The sequence below is a fragment of the Triturus cristatus genome, chromosome 8 (genome assembly GCF_964204655.1).
Source record: "Triturus cristatus chromosome 8, aTriCri1.1, whole genome shotgun sequence".
NCBI lineage: Eukaryota > Metazoa > Chordata > Amphibia > Caudata > Salamandridae > Triturus > Triturus cristatus.
In genome coordinates, this window is record NC_140591.1 from 1116403817 (window position 1) to 1116426812 (window position 22996).

Here is a 22996-nt window from a genome sequence, read left to right on the forward strand (position 1 = left end):
GCCTGCCAGTGGTGCATGTATAACACCAAAGAGGGTGGATTTGTTTTAGACTCCACCTGGGTGACACCCTAGCATGATCCTCATTATGGCAACAATACCGCCGTAAAGCCGTTCACAGTGGAAGGTGCCCATCGGCGCAAGCCTTCACATGGAAAGAGTGGGTGGAAAGAATACTACTATTCTTTGAAGCCACCAATATAATGCACAATAGAGAGTCATGATTCTTCATTTAAGGGAAGAGACATTTATAAAATATCTAAGTCCATCAATGAAGCAGCTCCCAAGACACACCTCACCCTCATAGCAGCTCTCACGGCGTATTTTGAATGAATGGCGAATCAGGACTATGAGAGGTTTGCATTTCGTCAGGCAAGACAGCAAGCTGAAGAGTCTACTGATGCCTTCCATATCCGCCTTAAGAAACTTGCCACCTAAAAGAAATAAAGCACAAGAAATCATGAATCCTGGCAAACTCTTTCCAATTTTCACCCCTCCAATACCGACAAAAACTCAGTCTCTGTTCTCCATCAGTACGCGCACCGCTGTTTCTATAGTCGTACCTGTACTCTCCTAAAGTGAGTAGATACTCCCAAACAGGGGGGCCCCGGGAGGTCACCAGCCAGATGGTGCAAAATACAATTCGAAGAGCGGAACCCTTGGAGGGTGGAGAGGTGGGACAAGGGAGCCCCACACATAACTGGGGAGGTCAACCAACAGAACAGACAGGATGCCAAGTACACAAAGTGAAAGGACGGACCAAGTTACCCACTCTGAATGGGAGACCCATGAAATACCAGGTCCCAAAACCACTGAGACCTCAAAGGAGTCCATCAATTTGCAGAAGCACAGCCGAACTCCAAGTGGTCAGAAGGGAAAGACCAACACCGTGCTCCACCCCCAAAAGTACTGCATGCAATAGTAGCTCTGCCCAGACCAGGTCTTCCAGCATAGGCCTCTCTACAGCCCAGCTGAAGGAGCAGCAAGGTACCAATCAGAATACGTGTGAGGAGGAGAGTACAGATCTAGAACTGCTCTTTATCCCCTGATACACCCAAAGGGCCTCATGGACACCCTCAACAGAGGGAACTTGTTGCAGCTGTTTACTCACATTCCTGCATTAAAGAACATAACTTCAGAGGTCCTGGACTGGGTTCAATTCGGACAGCCTGTGTTAAATTCAACTGGGGATGTGAACATGGCAATTTGGAAAAGAATGGTACAACAGATCGCCATATGGGCCCAAATGGGCACTTTTGAAGAATGGGGTATCGATCTTCACATGCCCGTTCCAGTGAAATACCTGTTTGTTCTTTTAAAATCACATTCAACTCAAACACCAACCTGAGTGTTAAAGGGTGCAATTGGGGGAAATCACAACTGGGCCTCGACCCTAGAGGCCAAAGTGCCATTACAATTCACTGAAGGCATGACCAAAGAAAGGTATGCTGCCACACCCTAAGGAAGGTATTTCCTGTGTCTCCAGGAAACCTGGGCACTTGCCCATACCACTCTGTCAGGCTTCTACAAGATTTTTAAGGCAGCAACACGACCAAGTCTGTTTGGGTGCCCGTCAGGAGGGCTATCAATCTTCATCACGCACTCAAGCAAATTATGAGGAGCCATTCTGGTCTTTATCAGCCCAACTGCCCAAGCGGTCTCTATCACCGGCTTGAACTTGAGCCAGAGAGCTGCCAATCTAATACTGGTGAACTGTTATCTTAACTCTGCCAAGAATCCCAAGATGGCAACAGTACACAAGCTGCTGGACATCTTGGAATCTCTTATCCTAGACCACCGACCACAACTTCATAATAGCAGGGGACTTTAATACTCATGGGCTGGGGGCATGTCCTGATAGAGCCAATCGTAAGAGAGCAGAGCACCTTATTCAGTGCTTTCTTTCAACCTATAAACTTGTCTCTGCCCTACTGGAGGCTGAAGCAAAAGAGAAAGAGCAACGGTTTCCCCTGACCTGCAAAGCCCACTCAACAATACACTAGGTCTTCTTTTCCGAGTGCTTAGTCTTGCAGCTAGCTATCTTTGACATATCTTTGCCTGCACTGAATCCCTGAGGCGGAAGCCGGGGAAGCTCTCTAATTTTAAACTGTCATTATTTTAAAGTGTAATTGTACTGTTTCAACTTACCCGCTGCTGCGATTTAGGCCGCAGCGGTCTCCAGGCACCTGACGCCTTCCTCTCACCGCCACAGCCGAGTTGGGGCTGCTGTCGAGTGGGGGTCGCCATATTGGATGAGGAGTGGGTCGGCAGACTAGTGCTCGCCCCTCCTGCCAATCACCAGTATAAATAGCCACACCCCTCAGGAAGCGCAGCGGACGAGCGCAGCGGGCGCGCCGGCAGCGCGCCGAAGGTGCGCCTAAGGTAAGCCTGTCTGCGCCCGTCCGCGCCAGATCCCCTGCATCTCCCATTCCAGCATTTATTAGATATTCACACAAGAGCCTCCTCCAGCTCAGGAACCCCACTTTGGATTCATGCCTTCACTCGCTCTCCCCAACAGACCAACAAACAAGCAGTCGTCACTGCTCTTATAGCCTGAAACCCCCTACCCTCCCCAAAAAACTCTGGGCTAAGATGGTCCTACTTAATTGTAGATCTCTCCCCAAACACAGCGCAGAAATTAACCTACTCCTGTTAGAGACAGACCTTGAGGTTCTGTTCCTCACAGAAACATGGATCAATACAACATCGGACCCTGACATAGTCCAAACACTGCCACCGGGGTATTTAATCAAACACCATGATAGACCATCCGGGATAGGGGGGGAAGGGAGTCGCCATCATCTTTAAAAAGCATCTATCTTGTCATTTTAGAGACAGCCCGATCCAGGATTGTGAAAATATCCACTTTTCGATCCACCTCTCTCCGCTTCTCAGGCCTCCTTGTCTATCAGCCGCCGGGACCGCAAGGTCAGTTCATTAATTCCCTAGTGGAAACTATCACGTCCCTAGCCTGTCTCTCCCCCAACTTCACGGTTTTAGGAGATCTTAATGTTCACTTGGATGACCCGTCAGACAAATTAGCGGTAGACCTCAAGGAAGATTTAACTTCCCTGAACCTTATCTTGAAAAACCAACTTCCTACCCACATCAAGGGCCACCTCCTGGACCCTATTTTCACAAACATTCCCGAACTGATCGCAACCGAGCCCCTCCCTATCCCCTGGTCAGATCACCACTTAATTCCCTTCAAGTGCCCGATCTTCACGGAAGCCCCAACCAGATCCCCCCCCCTCAGGCTCCATCCCGCCCTTGGTCAAAACTAGATATAGAAGTCTGGACCGACATATTATCATCTTCCACTCCTCTCCTCGATTCAGACCCAACTTTGGCGGACCACCAATTCCGTTCCTGGATCATTAAATCCCTCGACTCAGTTCTTCACAAAGAATTGCTCCCCAGTAAAAAGGAAACATTTAAATCTCCTTGGTTTACACCTGAGCTTCGCGAATTAAGAAAGAGCTGTAAAAAACTTGAACGCCTTTGGAGAAAGGACTGGGAAACCAAGAGTAAAGGAGACTACAAATCAGCGATGAAGCATTATAAAACTTGTTTAAAAAACACCCAGGCCACCTATTACGAAGATAAAATACGAGCTGCAGCCAACTCCTCCAAGGAAACATACCGGATCATCCGTTCCTTGATGAAAGCCCCAGATCCTCTGCCCACTATCGATCCCTCAGGCTCCAGATGTAATTAATTAGCTGAGTTTTTTTCTTCCAAAATCACCAACATTTTAAAATCACTCCCCCCCCCCCAGACCACCTCTCTGGACCCGTTACACCCCCTTACCTGCCCCGATGCTCCTCACCTTGACGCTTTTTCTCCAATATCCACAGAGACATTATGTACTACCCTAAACTCAGTAAAGAGCGGAGCCCCTATAGATCCAGCCCCGATGAATAAACTAAAATTAGCTGCCTCCACGATATCCCCCCTACTCACCAACCTCATCAATGCCTCCCTTACCCAAGGTATCGTCCCTCCTAACTGGAAAAGAGCCATGGTTCGCGCCCTTCTGAAGAAACCCCACCTCGATCCCTCTGACCTGGCGAACTTTAGGCCAATCTCTCTCCTTCCAGGCATCAGCAAGGTGGCTGAAAAAATTGCGAATCAGCAACTCTCCACCTTTCTAGAGTCCAACGGTCTCCTCTGTCACTCCGAGACAGGGTTCAGACCAGGGCAGGGCCCCGACACCGCCCTCCTGGCCGTGATCGAAGAAGCAAGAACCATCTTGGACACAGGAGGATCAGTGGCAGTGATCCTCCTGGACCTAAGTGCGGCCTTCAATACGGTGGACCACACTATCCTTGCCCACCGTCTCCTCAGGGCAGGAGTCACCGGCTCCGCCCTGGCCTGGTTTAAATCCTTTTTGGAACACAGGACCTTCGAGGTGGCTGACGGACATGTACACTCCAGAGCTCTCCCCCTCCAGTGTGGGGTCCTACAGGGCTCCTCCCTGAGCCCCACACTTTTCAACGTGTACATGTCCCCCCTTGAAGACATCGTGTCACCCTTTGGAATAAAGGTAGTCATGTATGCCGACGACACACAACTGGTCGTCTCCCTAAATCAGTCAGCCCACTGTATGGAGAACCTGGCCTCCTGCCTTAAGACCATATCTATATGGATGCGTGACTCTCGCCTTAAACTCAACGGAGAGAAGTCTGAGATCCTATTACTTGGTGGCCCACGCAAACCTCCCATTTCTCTCTCATGGCCGCCTTGTATGGGGACCCCCCCCCATTCCAAAAAAGGAAATCAAGAGCCTAGGCATCTGGTTGGACCAAGACCTTAACTTTAAAGCCCAAGCAAGGAATACCGCCGGTACCTGTTTCGGCCTTATGCGGACTGCGAGGAAGATTCTTCCCCTAATCCCCCCCCAGTCCAGAAAACTTTTAATTCAAGGCCTGATCATTTCAAGATTGGACTACGGAAACGCTCTGTATTTAGGTGCCCCAACTTCAGTCATCAATAAATTGCAGCACGTCCAGAATGCAGTCGCCAGGCTCCTCACCGGGACAAAATCCAGATGCTCTGCGAAACCTGCCCTTAGATCACTCCACTGGCTACCAATCCAGGAACAATTACCTTCAAAACCCTTTGCATTACGCATAAAATATTCTATGGCAGAGGTCCACCTATACTGAGACCTCTCATCAAACCCCATCAATCCACTAGGCAGTTGAGGTCAAATACCCTTTCCCTGGCCAACATCCCTAGAATAAGAAGAGCACGCTCAGGAGGCCGTCTTTTCTCATTTAACACCCCTAAGCTGTGGAACGCCCTCCCTCTCTCCATCCGAATGGAAACGGACTTGTTATCCTTCCGTAAGCGATTAAAAACTTGGTTATTCCCCTAAACGTCTTCCTCTCTTTATCCTGACACTATGACCATCCCCCTTCAATCCCCCTCCTGGTTTCGGCAGGTTGAGTATCAGCGCTGGGACGCCCCCGGGTAGCTATGCGCTTTATAAATCCTAAAATAAATAAAAAAAAAAATAGAAGAAAGGCCTGAAAGCAATCACAATCCCCTCGAGAGTGCCCTGAACCTGCTAGTTCAACTGCGTGTGGAATGCAGGTACGCAAACAAGTCGACAGGGTAAGAAAAGGTTAAACTAGTCGTACAACTTACTTACCTTCGGTAACAATTTATCTGGTAGAGACGATTCTAGCCGCATATTCCTTAACGTAGAATTATCCCCAGGCGTGAGACTGGACCCGGAAAACTTTCTTTGCCCCAGCATCTCTGCGCACCGGAGGGCAGTACCGCGTGACTCCGCCCTGACGTCGTCCGCGGGCGTGACGTCAGTGAGGTTACATAAGCCCCACCCCGGCGCGCTGATATCAGTTTTCTTCGGAGATCTTTTCCGCGCCACAACGCGGAGCCATCACAAACAAAACTGTGGAGAGTGTGGGAACAGTGTGCGAAAAATCAGTGAAACAGAAAAGAGAGAAACAAAAGGTGAGGAACAGAACCAGTTGGAAAAGGGCCAAGCACGAAGACACAGAAGCCATAGCGGTGAAAACCATAGCAGTAAAGGAGCAGAGCACCGCTCTGAGGAACACCTTTGCAAGCTAAGACGACATCCTTCCTGGAGGCAGAAGCATGTGAAAAAGGCCATAGCAGAGGAGAGAGAGAGAGAGAGAGAGAGACTGCAATCACGATCCACAACAGTGAAGGGCAACAAGGAGGAACAGCAAACCACCCCCAGACGACACCATCAAGGAGGGCCATATCCCCTGAAAGGAGCGAAAAGGCCGAGGTACAGGCAAAAAAAAAACAACTCAGAGGACTGCAAGGGAAGCAGAACCCCCAAGCAAGTAAAACAGAGAAGAGTAAAAGCAGGCTCCTACACTGGAGAGAAAGCAGGGTGGAGGGATGCAGAAGCACACATGAACCAACCGACCATGTATCATAAGGGAAGGGGTGGAACAATCAAGCAGAACAAAGTAACCTGTCCGGGCAGAAGCGAAGCGGACACCCACAGGAAACAAGCCACCCGGAGTTAGGGGAGTTCAGAAAACCAAACTAAAGGTCCTCGCAGAACGGAGAGGAAGGGCGGGCCGTGAAGGAATCTGCGGCTAGAATCGTCTCTACCAGATACATCGTTACCGAAGGTAAGTAACTTGTACATCTGATAGAGACTACTAGCCGCAGATTCCTTAACGTGAAATAGATACCCAAGCCATACCCAAAGGGGAGGAGGGCCTGCGAGAGAACCTCCCCAGTAGGAAGAAACACAAGGCCCCAGCAAGGCGAAGGGAAGACCCCAAGCCCATGCAAGGTACAATGGCCACAAACCCTCGTAGGGACAGACCGCCGCAGAGGAGCACCCAGGAATAAAGAATGACCCCAACTCCAGGGAGAAGAGGCAGAACTGGAGACAGAGCCTGCCGTAGGAAAACACACAGCGACAGAGGACAGCCGAACAGGCATCAGCCGCAAGGAAGCAGGCAAGGCAGGAACGTCTCCACAGCCAAGGAACGCAGGCATAAGAAAAAAGGCACTGGTGCGCAAAGCCCCAGCAGAACAAGAGGCAGGGGCACAAGGTAGCATAACAAGGGCCACGGCGGTGGGCCAGCACAAGCAGGTGTGCACAGCTGACAATAGACAGCACCATGGAGCAGCGCACCCAGAACAAGCCAGGCGCAGGCCAAGAGCAGAGGCCAGGCAATGCAGAACAACCCACAAAGGAGGATCGTTCAATAGACACACACCGACTCACGAAGAGAAATGGAACCAGCCATAAGAGAAAGAGAGGAAGACACGGAGGACGGACCAAGCCGTCAACCAGAACACAGGAAAGCCAGGAGAAACCCAGCCCCCCTGGAACACCAGACAGAGGACCAGGCCGAAACGCCAGACAGGAAAGTGGAAACGCCACAACACGACACCATAGACAGCATGTCAAACTGTCAAGCGATGTAGTGAACACCGAGAATGACGGAACCCGGAGCAGCGCAAGCTGCGCCCGGACAAGATACACGAGACCGCACCAGCGGTATACAGTGATGCCAAGAAAGGCAGGGAACCCGAAAAAGGGGCAACCATACCTCCCCAGCACAAGACAGAGCTATTCAATAGCTACAAGTACCCCACATAGAGTATGATACGTCCCACTAAAACATGGGAACACCTCTTAGGGAAAAATCCCGCAGCAGAGGACAGAACATAAAGGACCTGCAGATAGAACCACAGACGGCTTGTCAATCAGCCAATCAAAAAAACACACAGACGGCCCAACCTGAGGACACATATGGGTGGACCACAACCAAGAACCACAAAATCCGAAGGGGCTGTACCAGCAGCTAACAGCAGAAAGGGGTCAACTTAAGGACCCGAAGGCACGCCAACCCACCAGAACAGACAGACGGTCAAACCAAACCACCAGACCCCCGAAAAAAGGGGTAGGACACTGCCGCCCATAAAAAAGCAGAGGACCGACAAGCCAAGTTTACAGAGTGGGAGGAGGAGGCGGAGGACGGAGCCCTGCAAGGAGCCGCTGAATGGCAGCATCCGCATGGGTGTTAAACAAAAGCACCCCATCAAAGGGCAGGTCAACGAGACGCTCTCTCACATTCTCGGGGAAAACGCTATCCCTCAGCCAAGCATGGCGACGGAGAGCTACTGAACTTGCCATTGTGCGGCCAAGAGCATCAGAAACATCCAGGGCCGAACGAAGAATAAACGCGGCCAGCTCCCGGCCATCCAGCACATGGCGTTGCAGATCAGCGTAGCCACCGTCCTGAGTGGCAGAAGACAGAAGGGACTCCACGGAATCCCACACGCTGGAAGTAGCCCTGGCCAACACACAAAGCGTGTTGAGCACTCGCAAAGCACTAGAGGAAGCGAAGAGGTTCCTCCCCCATGAATCTAACCATCGGGCCTCCCGTGACGGAGGAAACAACACCAAAGGTAAGGAAGGAAAAGCAGTCTGTAGAAGAGGGCCATGGATAGAAGGGTGGAAAGAAAGGCAGACTGGGTTGTGCGGAGCAGGACGGTGGCGGTGGAGGAGCGACTGGGGCACTGGATCCCCCGTGGCAGGACGCCCCCAGAAGAGAATTATGGAGCGAAGCTTCGAAGGGAAAAAGCAGCTCCCATCCACCAGAGCCCTGATGGAGAACCTCCAGAAAATGGTCCATAGGGAATGGGGTGGCAGGGTCGCCTATGTGCAAAATGGCAGTGGAAATGCCCCGGGCAATCGTACGTAGGGCGTCGTGGGGGGAGCAATTCCTCCGTGGGCGACGGTTGTAAACTAAGCCGGCCATCCCTGAATCCAGCTGGAGGAAGAAATGGCCAGCCCTGGAATGGTGGAAGATGGACGGACGAGTGGGGGACCTGGGGTGCCTCTGGGGAAGGTTGTGGCCGCGGGGACAGCGAAGAGCCCTCCTTGAAAGACGTCGGGGGAAAAAGCCACGATGCGGCGGCCCGTCTCTGGGGAAGAAGAGACAAAAGGTTGACGATCCTCCGGGGAGGAGGGGGCCTCTGGAGACGAGTTGACGACACGACACCGGCACAGTGCTGCGGAGTCCGCCTCAGGCGCCAGCGTGAGGTCGACCGGCGCCAGAGGGGACGCCGAGACGACCCCTTCCACCACTTGCACCCTAGGAGAGTGGGGCGAGGCCGGCTCCGGGTCGGCGAAAGAACGACGCCGAAAAGGCACCGACTCGACCTCCGACGAAGCAGCCGCCTGCGTGGAGAGAAGAGAGGGACCCGGGGACACGCCCCGGCCCCTAGCCAGCACCCGCTGTGCCGCCAGGGTAGACAGCCGTCGGCGCCTGAGCGGCGTCAGCTCGGCTTCTGGCAAGGCCGCCACCTGCCCAGAAGACCGAGGAGGACTCGGGGGCGAGCCGCGAGTCCTGGCGACCTCCCGCGACACCACAGGGAACCCCTCGGGGGTTTGCGGCGAGGAACTGTGGGCCGAAGAGGGGAACCCTGTAGGGCCGCACCCCGATGACACCACACCTCCAGAACCTGAAGCCGAACCTGTCGGGCCGGAGCCGCCGGCGACGCCGCGGAAGGCCCCACACGTGGCAAGGGATCCGCGGACGTCCCAGGAAGAGGAGGAGGAGGGGCCAAAGAAGCCTGCAGAGCCGCAGCATAGGCCTCCATTTGGGCCCAAGTCGCCCCGGCGCCGGGAAACGGCGGGTAGGGTGGCAACAAATGAGGCCACATGTCCTTTGGAGAACCCGCGCCCTCCGCAGAGCGGGGACCAGGCCTCGGAGACAAGCTATAAGACTTACTGGCCTCGGTGACGGGCGATGCCGGAAGCGGCGATTCTTGGACCCTTCCGCGGGGGACGGACGTGGGGACGACACAGATCTGGACAACTGGGCTGAGAGGAGCTTCATCCTATGCTCCCGCCAGGACTTAGGCTTCAGATGCTGGCAAGCGTCGCAGTCCGTGGGATCATGGTGCTCACCCAAACACCACATGCAAATAAGATTAGGGTCCGTCACCAACATCTGACGCGCGCAAGACGAGCAAGCCTTAAAGCCCGAAGGCATTCGCACACTGTCCCACCACGTAAAAGCGTGAAAAGAAGGCCTGAAAACAGGACAGGGAAACGATCCGGATCCGCGTTGCACACGGAAAAGAAGGAAACTGATGTCAGCGGGCCGGGGTGGGGCTTATGTAACCTCGTTGACGTCACACCCGCAGAAGACGTCAGGGCGAAGTCGCGTGGTACCGCCCCCGGCGCGCAGAGATGCTGAGGCAAAGAAAGTTTTCAGGGTCCAGGCTCACTCCTGGGGATAATTCTACGTTAAGGAATCTGCGGATAGTAGTCTCTATCAGATAAAAGAATTAAGTGGAAAGCAGAGTACACATCATCACTCATAGCTTGGATAAGCAAACAAGAGCTGACTCCAAAATCAGGACATCAGGTCTCGGTATACCAGTGGTGGAAGGGCTGGGCTGTGTGAATGAGCTCATATTGGTCTTGATGCATGATGGATCTAGGCATTCCCCAAAGCAACTCGGTGGGGGCAGATGTTCATAGACCCAATTTGATAAAACCATCATAGCCTCTAGGAGGGCGCACCGTAGAGCACAGCCAGCCTTCAAGCAAAACCAGACAGCTCCCACAGCCGAGACACTGAAACAAATGCGCTCACTACATAAAAAAACAGTCTGGGACCAGAAGCAGGTAATAAATCAAAAGTAATGAACAACCTTATTCCATCTGTTAAGAGATAATAATCAAGACCAATTCCGGGAGTAGGTTTGCATTATAAAGAACAGCAAGGGAACAAAAGAGAATAGCTTTCCAGAAGCATCCTGGATAAGACATGTATTGGAACTTTATGCGGAAAATCAGGGAGCCCCACTGGTTACCAGCCACCATGTGGTACCAGTTCATAAGCAAATCTTTAAAGAGCTAATACCAACTGGAGAGTCAACCACAAGCATGCTGGGGAGTGCCAACAAAGGTCAGGCATGTATATCTCACTCGGAGTAGGACAATTGCACAGTTGCTGATCAAATAAGCTGCACGAATGGTAGAAATCGCCATCAGGCGATTGAGAAAAGATGGGGCCCCTGGCCCGAATGGTCTACCTGCATGCCTGTTCACATGCCCGCCAGAAACCTTGGCAAGGCTGTTGTCCACTCTCTTCAACTGCGCACTACAAACAGCAACTGTTCCTGGCGCCTGGTGTGGTTCAATTCTCTGCCCCATATACAAAAAGGGAAAACGGTTATTGGCTGCAAATTACCGTCTAATTTCACTACTCGACGTGCAAGCTAAAACCTACGCCCGCGTTCTTTTGGAGCAGCTAGAATCGTGGGTGCTGGAACAGGAAATTTTACAATTTTTTCAATCAGGCTTTAGGACCTTGGCGTCAACTGTGGAAAATATCCTTGCTCTATCTTATCTGAGGCATCAGACCACTCAAAAGAAAAACTTTCCGCTATGTTGCTTTATTGATTACAGCGCGGCATTTGATAGGGGTGACAGAGGCAACCTTATGGAGTAAGATGGACGCATGGGCTTTACTCTCCACGCTTCTGAGGCCATAATCTCGCTGTATACTGCCACATGGATCCAAGTGGGAACAAGCCTTTGCACAGTCACTCGGAAAAGCAGTACAAATCGTGGCCTAAAGGAAGGTTGCGTCTTGGCCTCATTGCTTTTCAATCTGTACACAGCTGATCCGGGTATTACCTTGGAGTTCTGAAGCCTGGTTCTGCCCAAACTAGCCAACATCATGCTGCAAAAAAATTCAATACGCAGACAATGAAGCAATTATGGATTGCACCAAAACTGGGTAGCAACAGGCACTGAATGCCCTCAACTCCTTAACTTGTCCAACTATCCATAGGTAAACCTGTACAAAACAAAGGTCCTAATATTTGGCAGGCACAGGAATAAAAAATATTGCCTCTTGGCATCTAGGCAGCAACAAGATCAGCAGCACAGCTAGAAAGTATAACTACCTGGGCGTGTGGTTCAGCGAAAACAGCACCTCAGTGGCTCAGGCTAATGCCATAATGAAGAAGGGGGCAGCCCTTATGTACGTGGTTGCCCAACTGTATTGGAAACTGAGCAGTGCCTCAGGGAGCCAATGTTAAGGGTAATTAAGGTGACTTTTGCCAGCGGTACAATATGGTCATCATGCCAAACCGGGTGCCTTAGATTCAACTTTGGAACAAATACACTGTAGAGCATATAGAAAAATCTTTCAACAACCACATTATGCTCGTCAGTCCGGCTAAGGCTGGAACTGGGTCTGACGATTCAAAAACCGGACTGTCAATCCTCCATGTTGAAATACTCTATCAGGACCATGAGGGCACAGGCTAAATCATTAAAACACCATCTAAAATGTATCTTTGATACTCCTGCCAACCCTTGGTATTCCCAAACAAGACGTGCAATAAAGTGACTCAAGATTGAAGAAACAGCGGTCCAAACTGGGGATGTCCCATTCAACACCAGGAAGAATGTATTGACCATCAATTAAAACAGTCCTCAAGGGAGCAAGATTTACTATCTGTTGGCATCTCGGCATTGGTCCAACCCCTGATTAACTCTGATCTTCCAGAGAAACCACAACCGTATCTCACTGAAGTCATAAATTGGGGTACTCACCACCTGACATTGTATAAGAGACTACTAGTACTGCCTATACGAGATTTCGATGAGGCCTGGGGGGTGGAGGTGACAAAATGGAGTGCAGGTTATGTTTTTACCGATCAGAATCATGGATAAATTGTTATGTTGTTGTACTGCGTTGGATCTAGAGAGGAGAGTACTAATTAGACCAGTTTACGTAGGCAGAGCCTTTCTCCCCCAAATACAATTGATTGCACGCAAGGGCAATAATTAATTACAAAATTTACAACAAGAGAATCTCCACTTGCTTGACATTGGGGGGCTTTGGTGAGTAAATATGAATTATTTATTCCTCCTTTATCTCAAATATAGGTTTCGGTTTAGTCTTCTTAACCACTTTCCCTGTAACTGTTGTTTTGTGGTTCACATGTAGTGACTGTTTCATCCAACCCTGATGAGTAGTACTTTGAATTTAATGTACCTTCACAGGCATTTTATGCTATTCCATCCTTATCGAATCTTGGCTATTGCACATACAATTTATCTGCTACAACGGGAATATATCAGTCACCCAGTTGTACTCTATCACTGCCTAATACCCTCCCTTTCCTTTGCTACAGATGGTAAGAGTCCCCTATTCTTTTTACCAGGTCTGCACAACAAGTGCCTCATTCTTCCTCTCATTCACCGTGCCATATCTTTGTCTCACTAAGTAGATTATTTTATTGTCCCAGAAACTGTCCTGATGATGACACTGTTAAATTACTTTCTCATGTGGCTGAAATGTCAACATCCACACAATCTGGATTGCCATGCTTGAGGCTTACGTAGGTGTTAAACTTAGTGTAGCTATTCAAAACTTATATAGTTAACAGATGTGTTCAGCTGCTTTATTACCGTGATTTTATTATTGGGGTCAGATAATAATTTTACGCAAACTATGTTGCACTGGAGCACTACCCTGCAACACTATTCACGTTCATGGAGTACCCTTCAATGAACTTTAATTATGAAACAATATATAATACATGTGCATTTTTCTTTACTGTATATGTGTCCTCGTTTTTCTGGGCTTACTTGTTAAAGTTGAAGTAATTTACTTACTAATGTGCCGTTGATGCATTTTGTCATGGTTATGATAGTCTTTAAAAACAACTCAAGAAGGAACCCCTTTCTCCATTACTCATATTTTTACTTATGTTCCTACGGATACTGGGCAGCCATTTTGGAAGGGTACTGTCCATAGTGTGTCATTGTTGTACCGCTCCAAGATGGCCCCCACGTTTAGTAGCTTTATATTGACCACCTTGTATCAGTACAATAGTGATATGCTCTACACTTTAGCTTTCGAAGATGGACAACGAGTGCCATGTTTACAAAGTGGCCGTTTGCAATGGTATTGTGGGTAGATTATCATTGTTTTTACCACTCAAAGAGGGTCAACGCATCGCTTCAAATGTAGCAGCTGCTGGCACTTTAAGACAGGGGAGAGGACAGGATCCCCTGAGCCGAAGCAGGAAGGGAGGAGGAAGAGGCAGTCCCAGTGGAGTGGTGGTGCAGGGTGGATAAAAAGTGGTTATGGGGGCGTTGGACCTAGACTATACTGTCATCTTCCAGGAGCTGTCCGCACATGCAGATTGTAGATGGAATCTAAATTAGGCACCTGTTGTTATTCTCCTTGAATAGTAAGGAAGAAAGAAACAGTTGGTGGCAAAACAGAGCACCCTTTCTCCTGATCAAGGTTTCACTGTCATCAGCTACAATGCGCCATGGAAGATGATGCTATTCACTGAATCCTTTGACCTCAACATTCAGTGAGAACTGGACAAAAATCTCCTGGAAGTCCTCTTCGAAAACAATGAGGTGGGAGTTCGTGCTTTATCGCTATGTGGTGGAGCTGGTTCACAGCCACCAGCAGATTAGCACCCTATGGGCCAAGGGCACTATTACTGATGGTGGGCCGGGAAAATGAAATGTGAGAGTGTCTGGCCATGCCCTAGATGGCATCTTGATGGGCTCAACCAACGTGATTCCTCAGGTATCTAATTTTCCTTGCTTTCTTAATCAAAGTAATTGTGTTGTGCACATTATACGGTAGCCCCAGACATGATTCTTTAATGAAAACCATTATAACATGATGGAAAAACCCATCACGGTGGCCACAGCTGCATCTCTACTCAAAGAAGGACATTGTGGGAGTCAGCAATGTGGAGTACTTGATGCAGACACACCAGGAGCAAGGTGTACTGGTAGAAGCTGTGGAGTTTGAGGTTTCGGGGCAAGATAGATATTCATGAGCTTATACTGTGAGGTGTACTGAAGCCTGTTCCATCTACCTGAAGAGCTGTGTCATGAGATTACTAGGGCCTTCATAAGAAGGCAGCTTCTGTATTTCTAAACTGTTAGACTTGCCAATTTTTTTAAAGAAATACCTTACAAAAGGAGAGCAGGAGTTGCAAGTTGTGTGGGTCAATACTGAACAGCCAAATATTTTTTCAACTTGTATACCAGTCACAATAAAAACCTGACTCTGCTAACAAACAAAACAACAACAAAAAAATACCTTATGTATAATGACATTGCAAGAAGCCGCCTACTGCTATGATCACATTTTATTTTTGTTGTGCAAGCACATCCACCAGGTTAAGGTGATACCATTTTTTTTTCTACTACTATTCTTTTAAATCATCACCCATTTCCGTGTTTAGTTTGTGTGTCTGTTTTGTTTCACATAGGTGAGTGGGTGAATGTAAGAATCAGTCACTTGGTGGATGAATTTATGTATGAGTGCAACAATGAATAGCAGTGCTTTGTATGACGACTTAGTGAGTGCATAAACCCATCAGTGCCTGAAGACGCACTTTCAGGTATAAGCCAGACGAATTGCCATTGCCACTTCTTGTTTCCATCTTTGTATTGCAATTTCATGTTCGCTGCAACCTGCATTAAGCATGTGAGGCAGCGTTTGGCGTAGTCATGTGAAGAGCTGCTGAGCAAGCGAGCAAACCAAATCGAGACGAGATGTTGTGGTTGGACTCTCAATTGTTTCAAAATCGGTGCAAAAGATGCACTGTTTTCACAATGTTCCCACCACCTGATGGACCACGTACGGCTACTTGGGGACTGGCAGGGAGAATGGAGAAAAAATAAGATTACACTTGGTTCATTTTTAGCACAATACCACTACTAACGTGGAAATAATTGTAGGGTTGAAAATAACTGGTGGGCAGGGTGACCCTGACACTTCCAAGGGTGTTTGGCACTGCTGGTATGGCCCACTGCCCAATATTCACAAACTGCAATAACAAATATAATTCTAAATAGATATGAGCTCCATCATGTGTTTTCCAATTGGAAATCCAGAGTCTACAAACATCAGCCTACAGTTTTCTAAAATGCAATACATTTGTCCCCAACTTCAAATATCAGTAGGTACACTAATCTTCTCCCAAATATAAACACCAATATGTTTTTTTCTAAAAATACATATTGTTTCCTAAAAAGTATGATCCTGTTATTTTCAGTGGATGCAAGGACTGCGCGATATGTCTAGCACAGGTGGGGGAGATATACAATTCTCTTGCCCACATTCCACAAGAACAGTACTGCAGGTATCCCATAACCTCAAAGCAAAAATAGCATCAATGGTAGGAGTGCAAGGATCCCTCATTCATTCGCAGAGCATATAGTATTGAGAGCATCAAGGCAAGCACACTCTTCTCCAGAACAGGTAGAGCTTGTTGGACAGAGTAGTAGAGGGAGAGGGGCAGATGTAAGCTGGCACCATCTGCCCCAAAATAACTCTGTGGACCACAGTGGAGAAGAATTGGTGTAGACTGAAATTCTGAAAACCAAAATCAGGGCAGATGTAAGCTGGCACCATCTGCCCCAAAATAACTCTGTGGACCACAGTGGAGAAGAATTGGTGTAGACTGAAATTCTGAAAACCAAAATCAATTTACTGGGCTGGGAGCTGAGCGATATAGGCAAAGGCCATCACTGCTCCCAAAATAGTCTGCAGGTTGGGTCGGGTATGAAGCATGAGAGGAAAGGTGGCATGGACTGATTCCACATGGCCCATAGACTATGGAGACGAGAAGTGAAGCAAAGTGTACATTCCTACTATGTCCCTCTTGAGCAAGCACTGCCCTGCCTCAAGTCTGGAGCTCTCTAGCCGAACCCCACCGGGGCACAGTTAGCAACTGGTGGTTCTACAATACAACACCCCTGGGTATGAAAAAGGATTGAATGTGGATAATGAAGATCATTATTCTGCTCCATTTTCTTTGTAGACATTGCTGCAGGGCTCCTCTCCAGTGACAACCTGCATGTTATTCTTGTTTGAGCACTGAGAAGGTTTTGCTCACCCACTATTTTATGCAAGCAGATGGGAAAATGTACTCACACTGCTTAGAATCTGGCTTAGATGTTTCCGGAGAGAGCCTGGGTTCAGGCCAATTGTATGAAAATCTACTGATTTCTATTTTTCTGCCTGTATACTCATTTTTTCCTTCTCCGCCCTTTAACCCTTCTCATCCCACTTTTCTTCTTTTTGGTTTCACCCTGCTTTTTTTCTGCCAGCTTCCACCTCTCGATATCCTTCACCCCACATTCTCTCAAAGTGTCCCTCTTCACATCTGTCTTAGATTACACTGCAGAGAGGAGACATCCATGATTAACCATTTATTGGCACTACCTTACAATAAGTCTCCGTCATATTCTACATTTCCCTTTATTATTGCCCCCTCCTAACCCTCCAACCACTTCCCGGGCTCCCCTTCTGTTGACCACATCTCATATCCGATTTTCCCACTTAATCTCTAACTGCACTCATCTGCTTGACTTTAGAGGCAAGCCCACACAAACCTAGAAAATGGAGAGAAATTTCCCTAAGTCCACCAGGTCATATGTCCCGGAAAAAGCACACACAAAACTCAGTCTGTGTTGAGAATGGAGACCCTCTCAACAGTGAATCTAAACACAACCAGGGACCAAGGACTTATTTGGTCTCCAAGATGGACATTTTGTTTAATCCTTGGAAGGAATAGTTGACTGACGATCAGGAGTGGTTCAGGGACTGGTATTAGCATTTTGTTTTTTATGGTAAAATGAACTCCAATCTAGATTTTGCAAGGAAGCATTTCTCTTGAAAAGATTGTGTTGAGAAAGTGTGGGAAATACAGTTATCTACTTGTTCGTTGACGGGTTATCACTAAACACAGATTGTTTTTACCCTCTAATTTATAATTTCTCAGCAGGGAGCTGCCTGGAACCAGAAGAAAAGGAAACTATTATGCCTCAAGCCTTCCTATCTGCAAAGCAAAGGCACGCCGAAAGATTGTATGCCCCGGCTGTGTCTCAAATCTCTGCGATAGATAAAATACTGAGCTCTAGTTAAACCAGCCACTGTGTACTTCGCAAGGACATAGGGACAAGTGCAAAAGGGTTTCAGCTACTCCTAGCTGGATTCGTGGCAGAGTAATCCCAAAAAACAGTAGCATGTAAGCATTTTGCTGCAGACTTAAACTGTAATTCTGGGGACGATTTTTACAACTTGGAAAAAGTGGACTTGTTTCCTGAAAGTCTGGGGTCTAATAAAGAAGTCACACAACAATTCTCAAAAGTTGGGATTTACAACTAATTAACCTGTGGATGATCTGGGAAGGGTGCTAAACCTTTTCCAAAAAGTAGCAGCCTAGATGTCTATATCTTATCGGTTTGTCCCACTGAGCACGTGAGAGGTAAGTCTGAGGATACACTGGGAGGCAAAAGAAGAGTTTGGGCAATAATAAGCCCTTCTTAATTAAAGTCTGCAACATAGCCCTCTGAAACTGGTTCAATGCCGAAACATATGGCCAAAGGTAGAATTTGTATTGCATTAGAGGCAAATAAAATGTTTATTTCCATCTAGCAGATTCGCCAAACCTCTAGTAAAGTCCAGGCTTGGCGAATCTGCCAGATGGAAATATTACCTACTGTACTAGAAGACATTATTATGGTGTGCCATTATTCACTAAGGAAGCATGATTCTTCACTCAGAAGAAAAAATAAAGTTCGTTAAAAAACACAATGATTGAAATTCCTCTAAAATGCTTCAGTGAAGTGATGTTACAGTTAAAATACAAAAACTAAATTCCAGATAAAAAGATGGCGAGCAACACAACCACAGATTCCCTAATGAACTACTCATGAGCCATTTAATGTCACAAATGACATCACAAAGCACATCAGTTTTGTCACCACAGGGAACTACACATGCCAGTGGCACAACTGAAGGTGCTCAATGCCTATTCAAACCAGAATCCACTAGTTTCAAACTGTGGCTGCACCCAAAAGCCTCTTAGAGCAGACACCGGCCCCACAAAAGCCACAGAGTTGAGGGTGAAATTTTGCTGAGGTCAGAGATCACCTAAGTGATGATGGGGGATTTATACACACAAAGGGAGAGGTGTCAAAAACAAGAAAACAAAGAGTAAGACGAATGTGTGCACTACAGAGTAACTGATGACTGGAATTACACCAAAGGACACATTTTACACGTCACACTCCAACCATTAAGAACAAAAGTAAAATATTCAACGAAGCATTGGCAGACCATATTTGTCAAATACCTGGCAGTATCCTACTCTCTGATTATGGTGTCCATATGCCACCAACACGTTGTACAAAGGCTGCTGTAAACACGGCTCCGCGGTTTTTCGAAAGCGTACGTTATCAGGAAAAGTTCTGTTCATATCTGAAATAAATAAATAGATACAATCAGTGATCAAAAGCGGCTTTCAACGTGCATCAGTTGACGCTTGAGCGCTTTGTTTCGAACCTATGACATTTAGTTTGCTAACAGAAGCCTCCTGAGTTATTTCACTGCTCAGCATGAAACTTCAGAACTGATGTTAATCAATCAATCAAATATTATTTATTCGGCTATACAGCGATAAAAACACATACAAATATCACAGTCTACAGAATACATCCAAGCAATAAAATGCAGTGAGATTAAATAGTCATAGAATAAAATTCCTTCAAATAGATCTAGAGACATGAGATCAGAGACTAAGATACAATAGTTGCAAAAAAATAATCAGATGCAGGCAATGGTCCAGAGCTAGGATTAGGAAGGCGTAGGCAAGCACAATCCCTTCAACAAGGCATCTTTTTCTGCCTAAACCGCCACATAAACATCAAGAATCGTGAAACAGTAAATACAATAAATTGCCTTGGATCACTTCTTAAAATTCTAAACAAAGCTATAAATTCCCTGAGGCATACAGAAAGGATCCACTTCCTTTTGTAACCATAATAGGTTGAACAGAAGAATACAACATGTTCAGTTGTTTCCTCCGCCTGACAGCAAAGGGGACAGGACCCATCTAATTCCTTAGAGTCACACTTCCGTTTTACTGTCACAGAACAGAGAAGCAAAGTCTCCATGCAAAATTTACTTTAAAGTGTGTGTAGAAAATGGGGGCTCAATCTCATCCAAGAAGCCTTTCATCCTGAAAGGAGGCTGTACAGGGTTGAGAGTTAGGCCATCAATGCAACGCCAGTATGAGCCCTTTAGCATCGCATTCGATATCCCGATGGATTCTGCAGGGGCGACCAAACATTCTCATCCCTGATCTGGTGCAGTTGTAGCCTAATAGATTAAAGCCAGGAGAACATATGGGCCCCAGGCTGTCCCAAGACATCCTCAAGGGCCTTTGAAACTGTAAAAGCTCAGGAACCATCCATGGCCTCCGCCAGTATAAGAGTGGTCTGAGATACACTAGCTCGAAAGCAGATCTAAGACCGTAGTCCAGCTGTAAAGATAGAAGCGTGGTCCTGACAGGGAGGTTATTAATGCTGTGCATAAAACGTTTTTCAACAATCCCCAGGGTTCTGGCGTCATTATTGCCCTAGAGTTCCTCACCGTATAAGGTCACCCCCAGGGCTTGGCAAATACATATGTTAAGAGGTGGAAATACTGGGAGAAAAAAAAAGATCCGCGTTGAGATCTCACAATGCCCCTAGAATGTTGTTATAATTTGAGCCTGCACTTCTGTACTTGAGGGGGCCACTCAAAGTGCTCTGTAAGCGTGACCCAAAAGCAATCAAACACCTTGACTCTCTCCAGCGGTACGCCATTAAGAGTCGGATTAGGGGGGATTGTTGGACATGTATTGAATACCATGTACTTGGCTTTGCCAAGTTGATCTTCAGGCCCCTCTGTTTGCATAAGAACCCAAACCGATCCAGAAGCTTCTGGATCCCCATTGGAGATTTTGATATCAGGAGGGTGTCGTCTGCAATGAGAAGGCCGGGACCATTTTACCAGCTAGGCTTGGGGCATTGTTCTCATATTTCTCTAGCTCTGACACCAGGTCATTAATATAAAGAAGAAAAAGTGTTGGGGCCAACACACACCCTTGCCTCACACCCCTTTAACTGGGATGGGGGCTGTCAGTTCAACCTGGGACCCGCATCTGACCTGGGCAAAAGTTTTAGTGTGTACCCTAATAATGACACTCAAGAGGTATGGTGCGGCCTCCATTTCAGCCAGCACATTCCACAGGGACTCCCTGGGCAGGAGGTCAAAAGCAGACCAAAGGTCCACAAACATCACATAGAGTCTATATCTCCCCCAAGGTAACATGCTTCCAGTAGAGTAGAGGAAGGCAAAACTCCTGGTCAATGGTTCAAATACCATCCCTGAAGCCGGCTTGTACTGCGGTGAGCACACCAGAATCAGCGATCCTATCCAGCATAATCTAGCTGAATAATTTTTGTGAGCTATCAATGAAAATGATGGGTCTATAATTGGAGGGTAAGGACCTGAAACCCTTCTTAAAAATAGGGGCACCAGCTATTACAGCAATAAAGAACAGAGAGAAGTAGGGACACCATGAATCTCTATGTGCCTTAAAGTGGTCTCCAGGGACCTTATCCCGCCCTGGGGCATTAATTTGGAGTAATACAATGTAAATCTTTGCTGATCTCAGCGCTAGAGATAAAACAGACATTTGGGGCCTTGGGCTCGGAACCGGAAACTAACATGTCAACACTACCAATTTCACAACCCCTGTCTTCATCTGTCTGCCCAGATTAACAGAGCATGATCGTCAGAGCCACCACTAGCAAGGATACGCCAAAAGGAGCAGTAGTCTCTACCCTTAACAGCACCTAGCATGGAATTCCATTCTGAACACTCCCAAGCTCTCTTGGTGCTAAGAATCATGGCTTTATAAGGTGCCCTAGCATCCTGAATCACATTTCTATTCCCAGCTTTTATGGCTCTAGAGAGGGCATGCCTGGCTATTCTTCAGGGTTTAGAGTACCAAAAAGCTGCTTTCTTCCTTTTAGGGATAGTCCTGGTTTCTACTAAGAAGAGATTCCTTAGGGAAGCGAACATGGAATTATGAATAGAACTAAGTCTCAACATGGAATCAAGACCCATGGACACTACCTCATATACCTTCTTCATTCCACCAGAGAGCTCCATTTAAGCCTGTGATGGTTGTTGGTATAAAGTAGACTCCTGTTGAATAATTAATTAGAGGTCTTCGAAAGAGAAGTGCAAAGAGCTCCTACTGTTAAAACTAGGGCATTGTGGTCGCTGTCTTGGAGGAAAGTCACTGACATAGCAATCATAGAGGGCCACAATCTAATATCCAACAGGATGTAGTCAATGAGACTAGAGCAGTGTAAACGGTTGAACGTGTGTCTCGCCTCTGTCAAAATTGGATCTTCCGTTACAGGCCCGAAGATCATTGCTGATTGTTAAAGCATTTAGTTGCAACACAAAAGCAGTCCATTTCTTAGTGGGGGAAGTGTGAGACCAGAAACTGACCAGCCTTGATCCTCCTCGCCATTAGGGACCACGTGCCAGAGTCTCAAATTTACAATTAAAATCACCTGCAGCAATTTTAAAATAATCAACGGGTGGGACTGCCATATGTGATCCAATCAGATCTACGACCTACAACTTTGCCTCCACATCTACAATGGATGTTATATATATAAGATAAGTACCACCAGGTGAAAATGTCAAACTAACACACTGCAGATCAGGACAGCTCAAATTTATCACTTTGACAACACAAGGCAGGATGGTTTTTATTCAGATTATTAACCCCATCCCCATCGAAATTGTGGCCTGAGAAAAATTAAAGCCTGAATGAAACTGAGGGGAGAGAGACCAAGTCTCCTGGAACAGACAGATGTCAAATGTGTCAATAAACTGGCCTCATTATGGGCAGGAGAGTCTGGACACTATTTCAGCCAAATTCCAAGAAACAATCTTGAATGGATGCGATGACTGGAGAGGGCAGCTTCTGAGACTATGGGAGATGTGGGGAACAAACATCAGTAATGGAACATATTGGTGGAGTAAGTAAAACCCTGACCTCCTCAGGCTTGTTGGCGATGCTCTCATCTACGATTAAA

At 47.5% G+C, this 22996-nt stretch overlaps 1 protein-coding gene and 1 pseudogene across 1 annotated transcript in view; one reads left to right on the forward strand and one right to left on the reverse strand.

The window, feature by feature from the left end:
- The window catches only part of GRTP1 (growth hormone regulated TBC protein 1), a 691802-nt gene that overhangs the window by 409279 nt on the left and 259527 nt on the right, over positions 1 to 22996 (reverse strand). The window contains exon 4 of the mRNA XM_085622700.1: positions 19186 to 19310. Coding sequence (XP_085478826.1) covers positions 19186 to 19310 — 125 coding nt within the window. The remainder of the gene's footprint in view (positions 1 to 19185; positions 19311 to 22996) is intronic.
- On the forward strand, positions 14153 to 14871 carry LOC146805464 (transmembrane protein 53-A pseudogene; annotated as a pseudogene).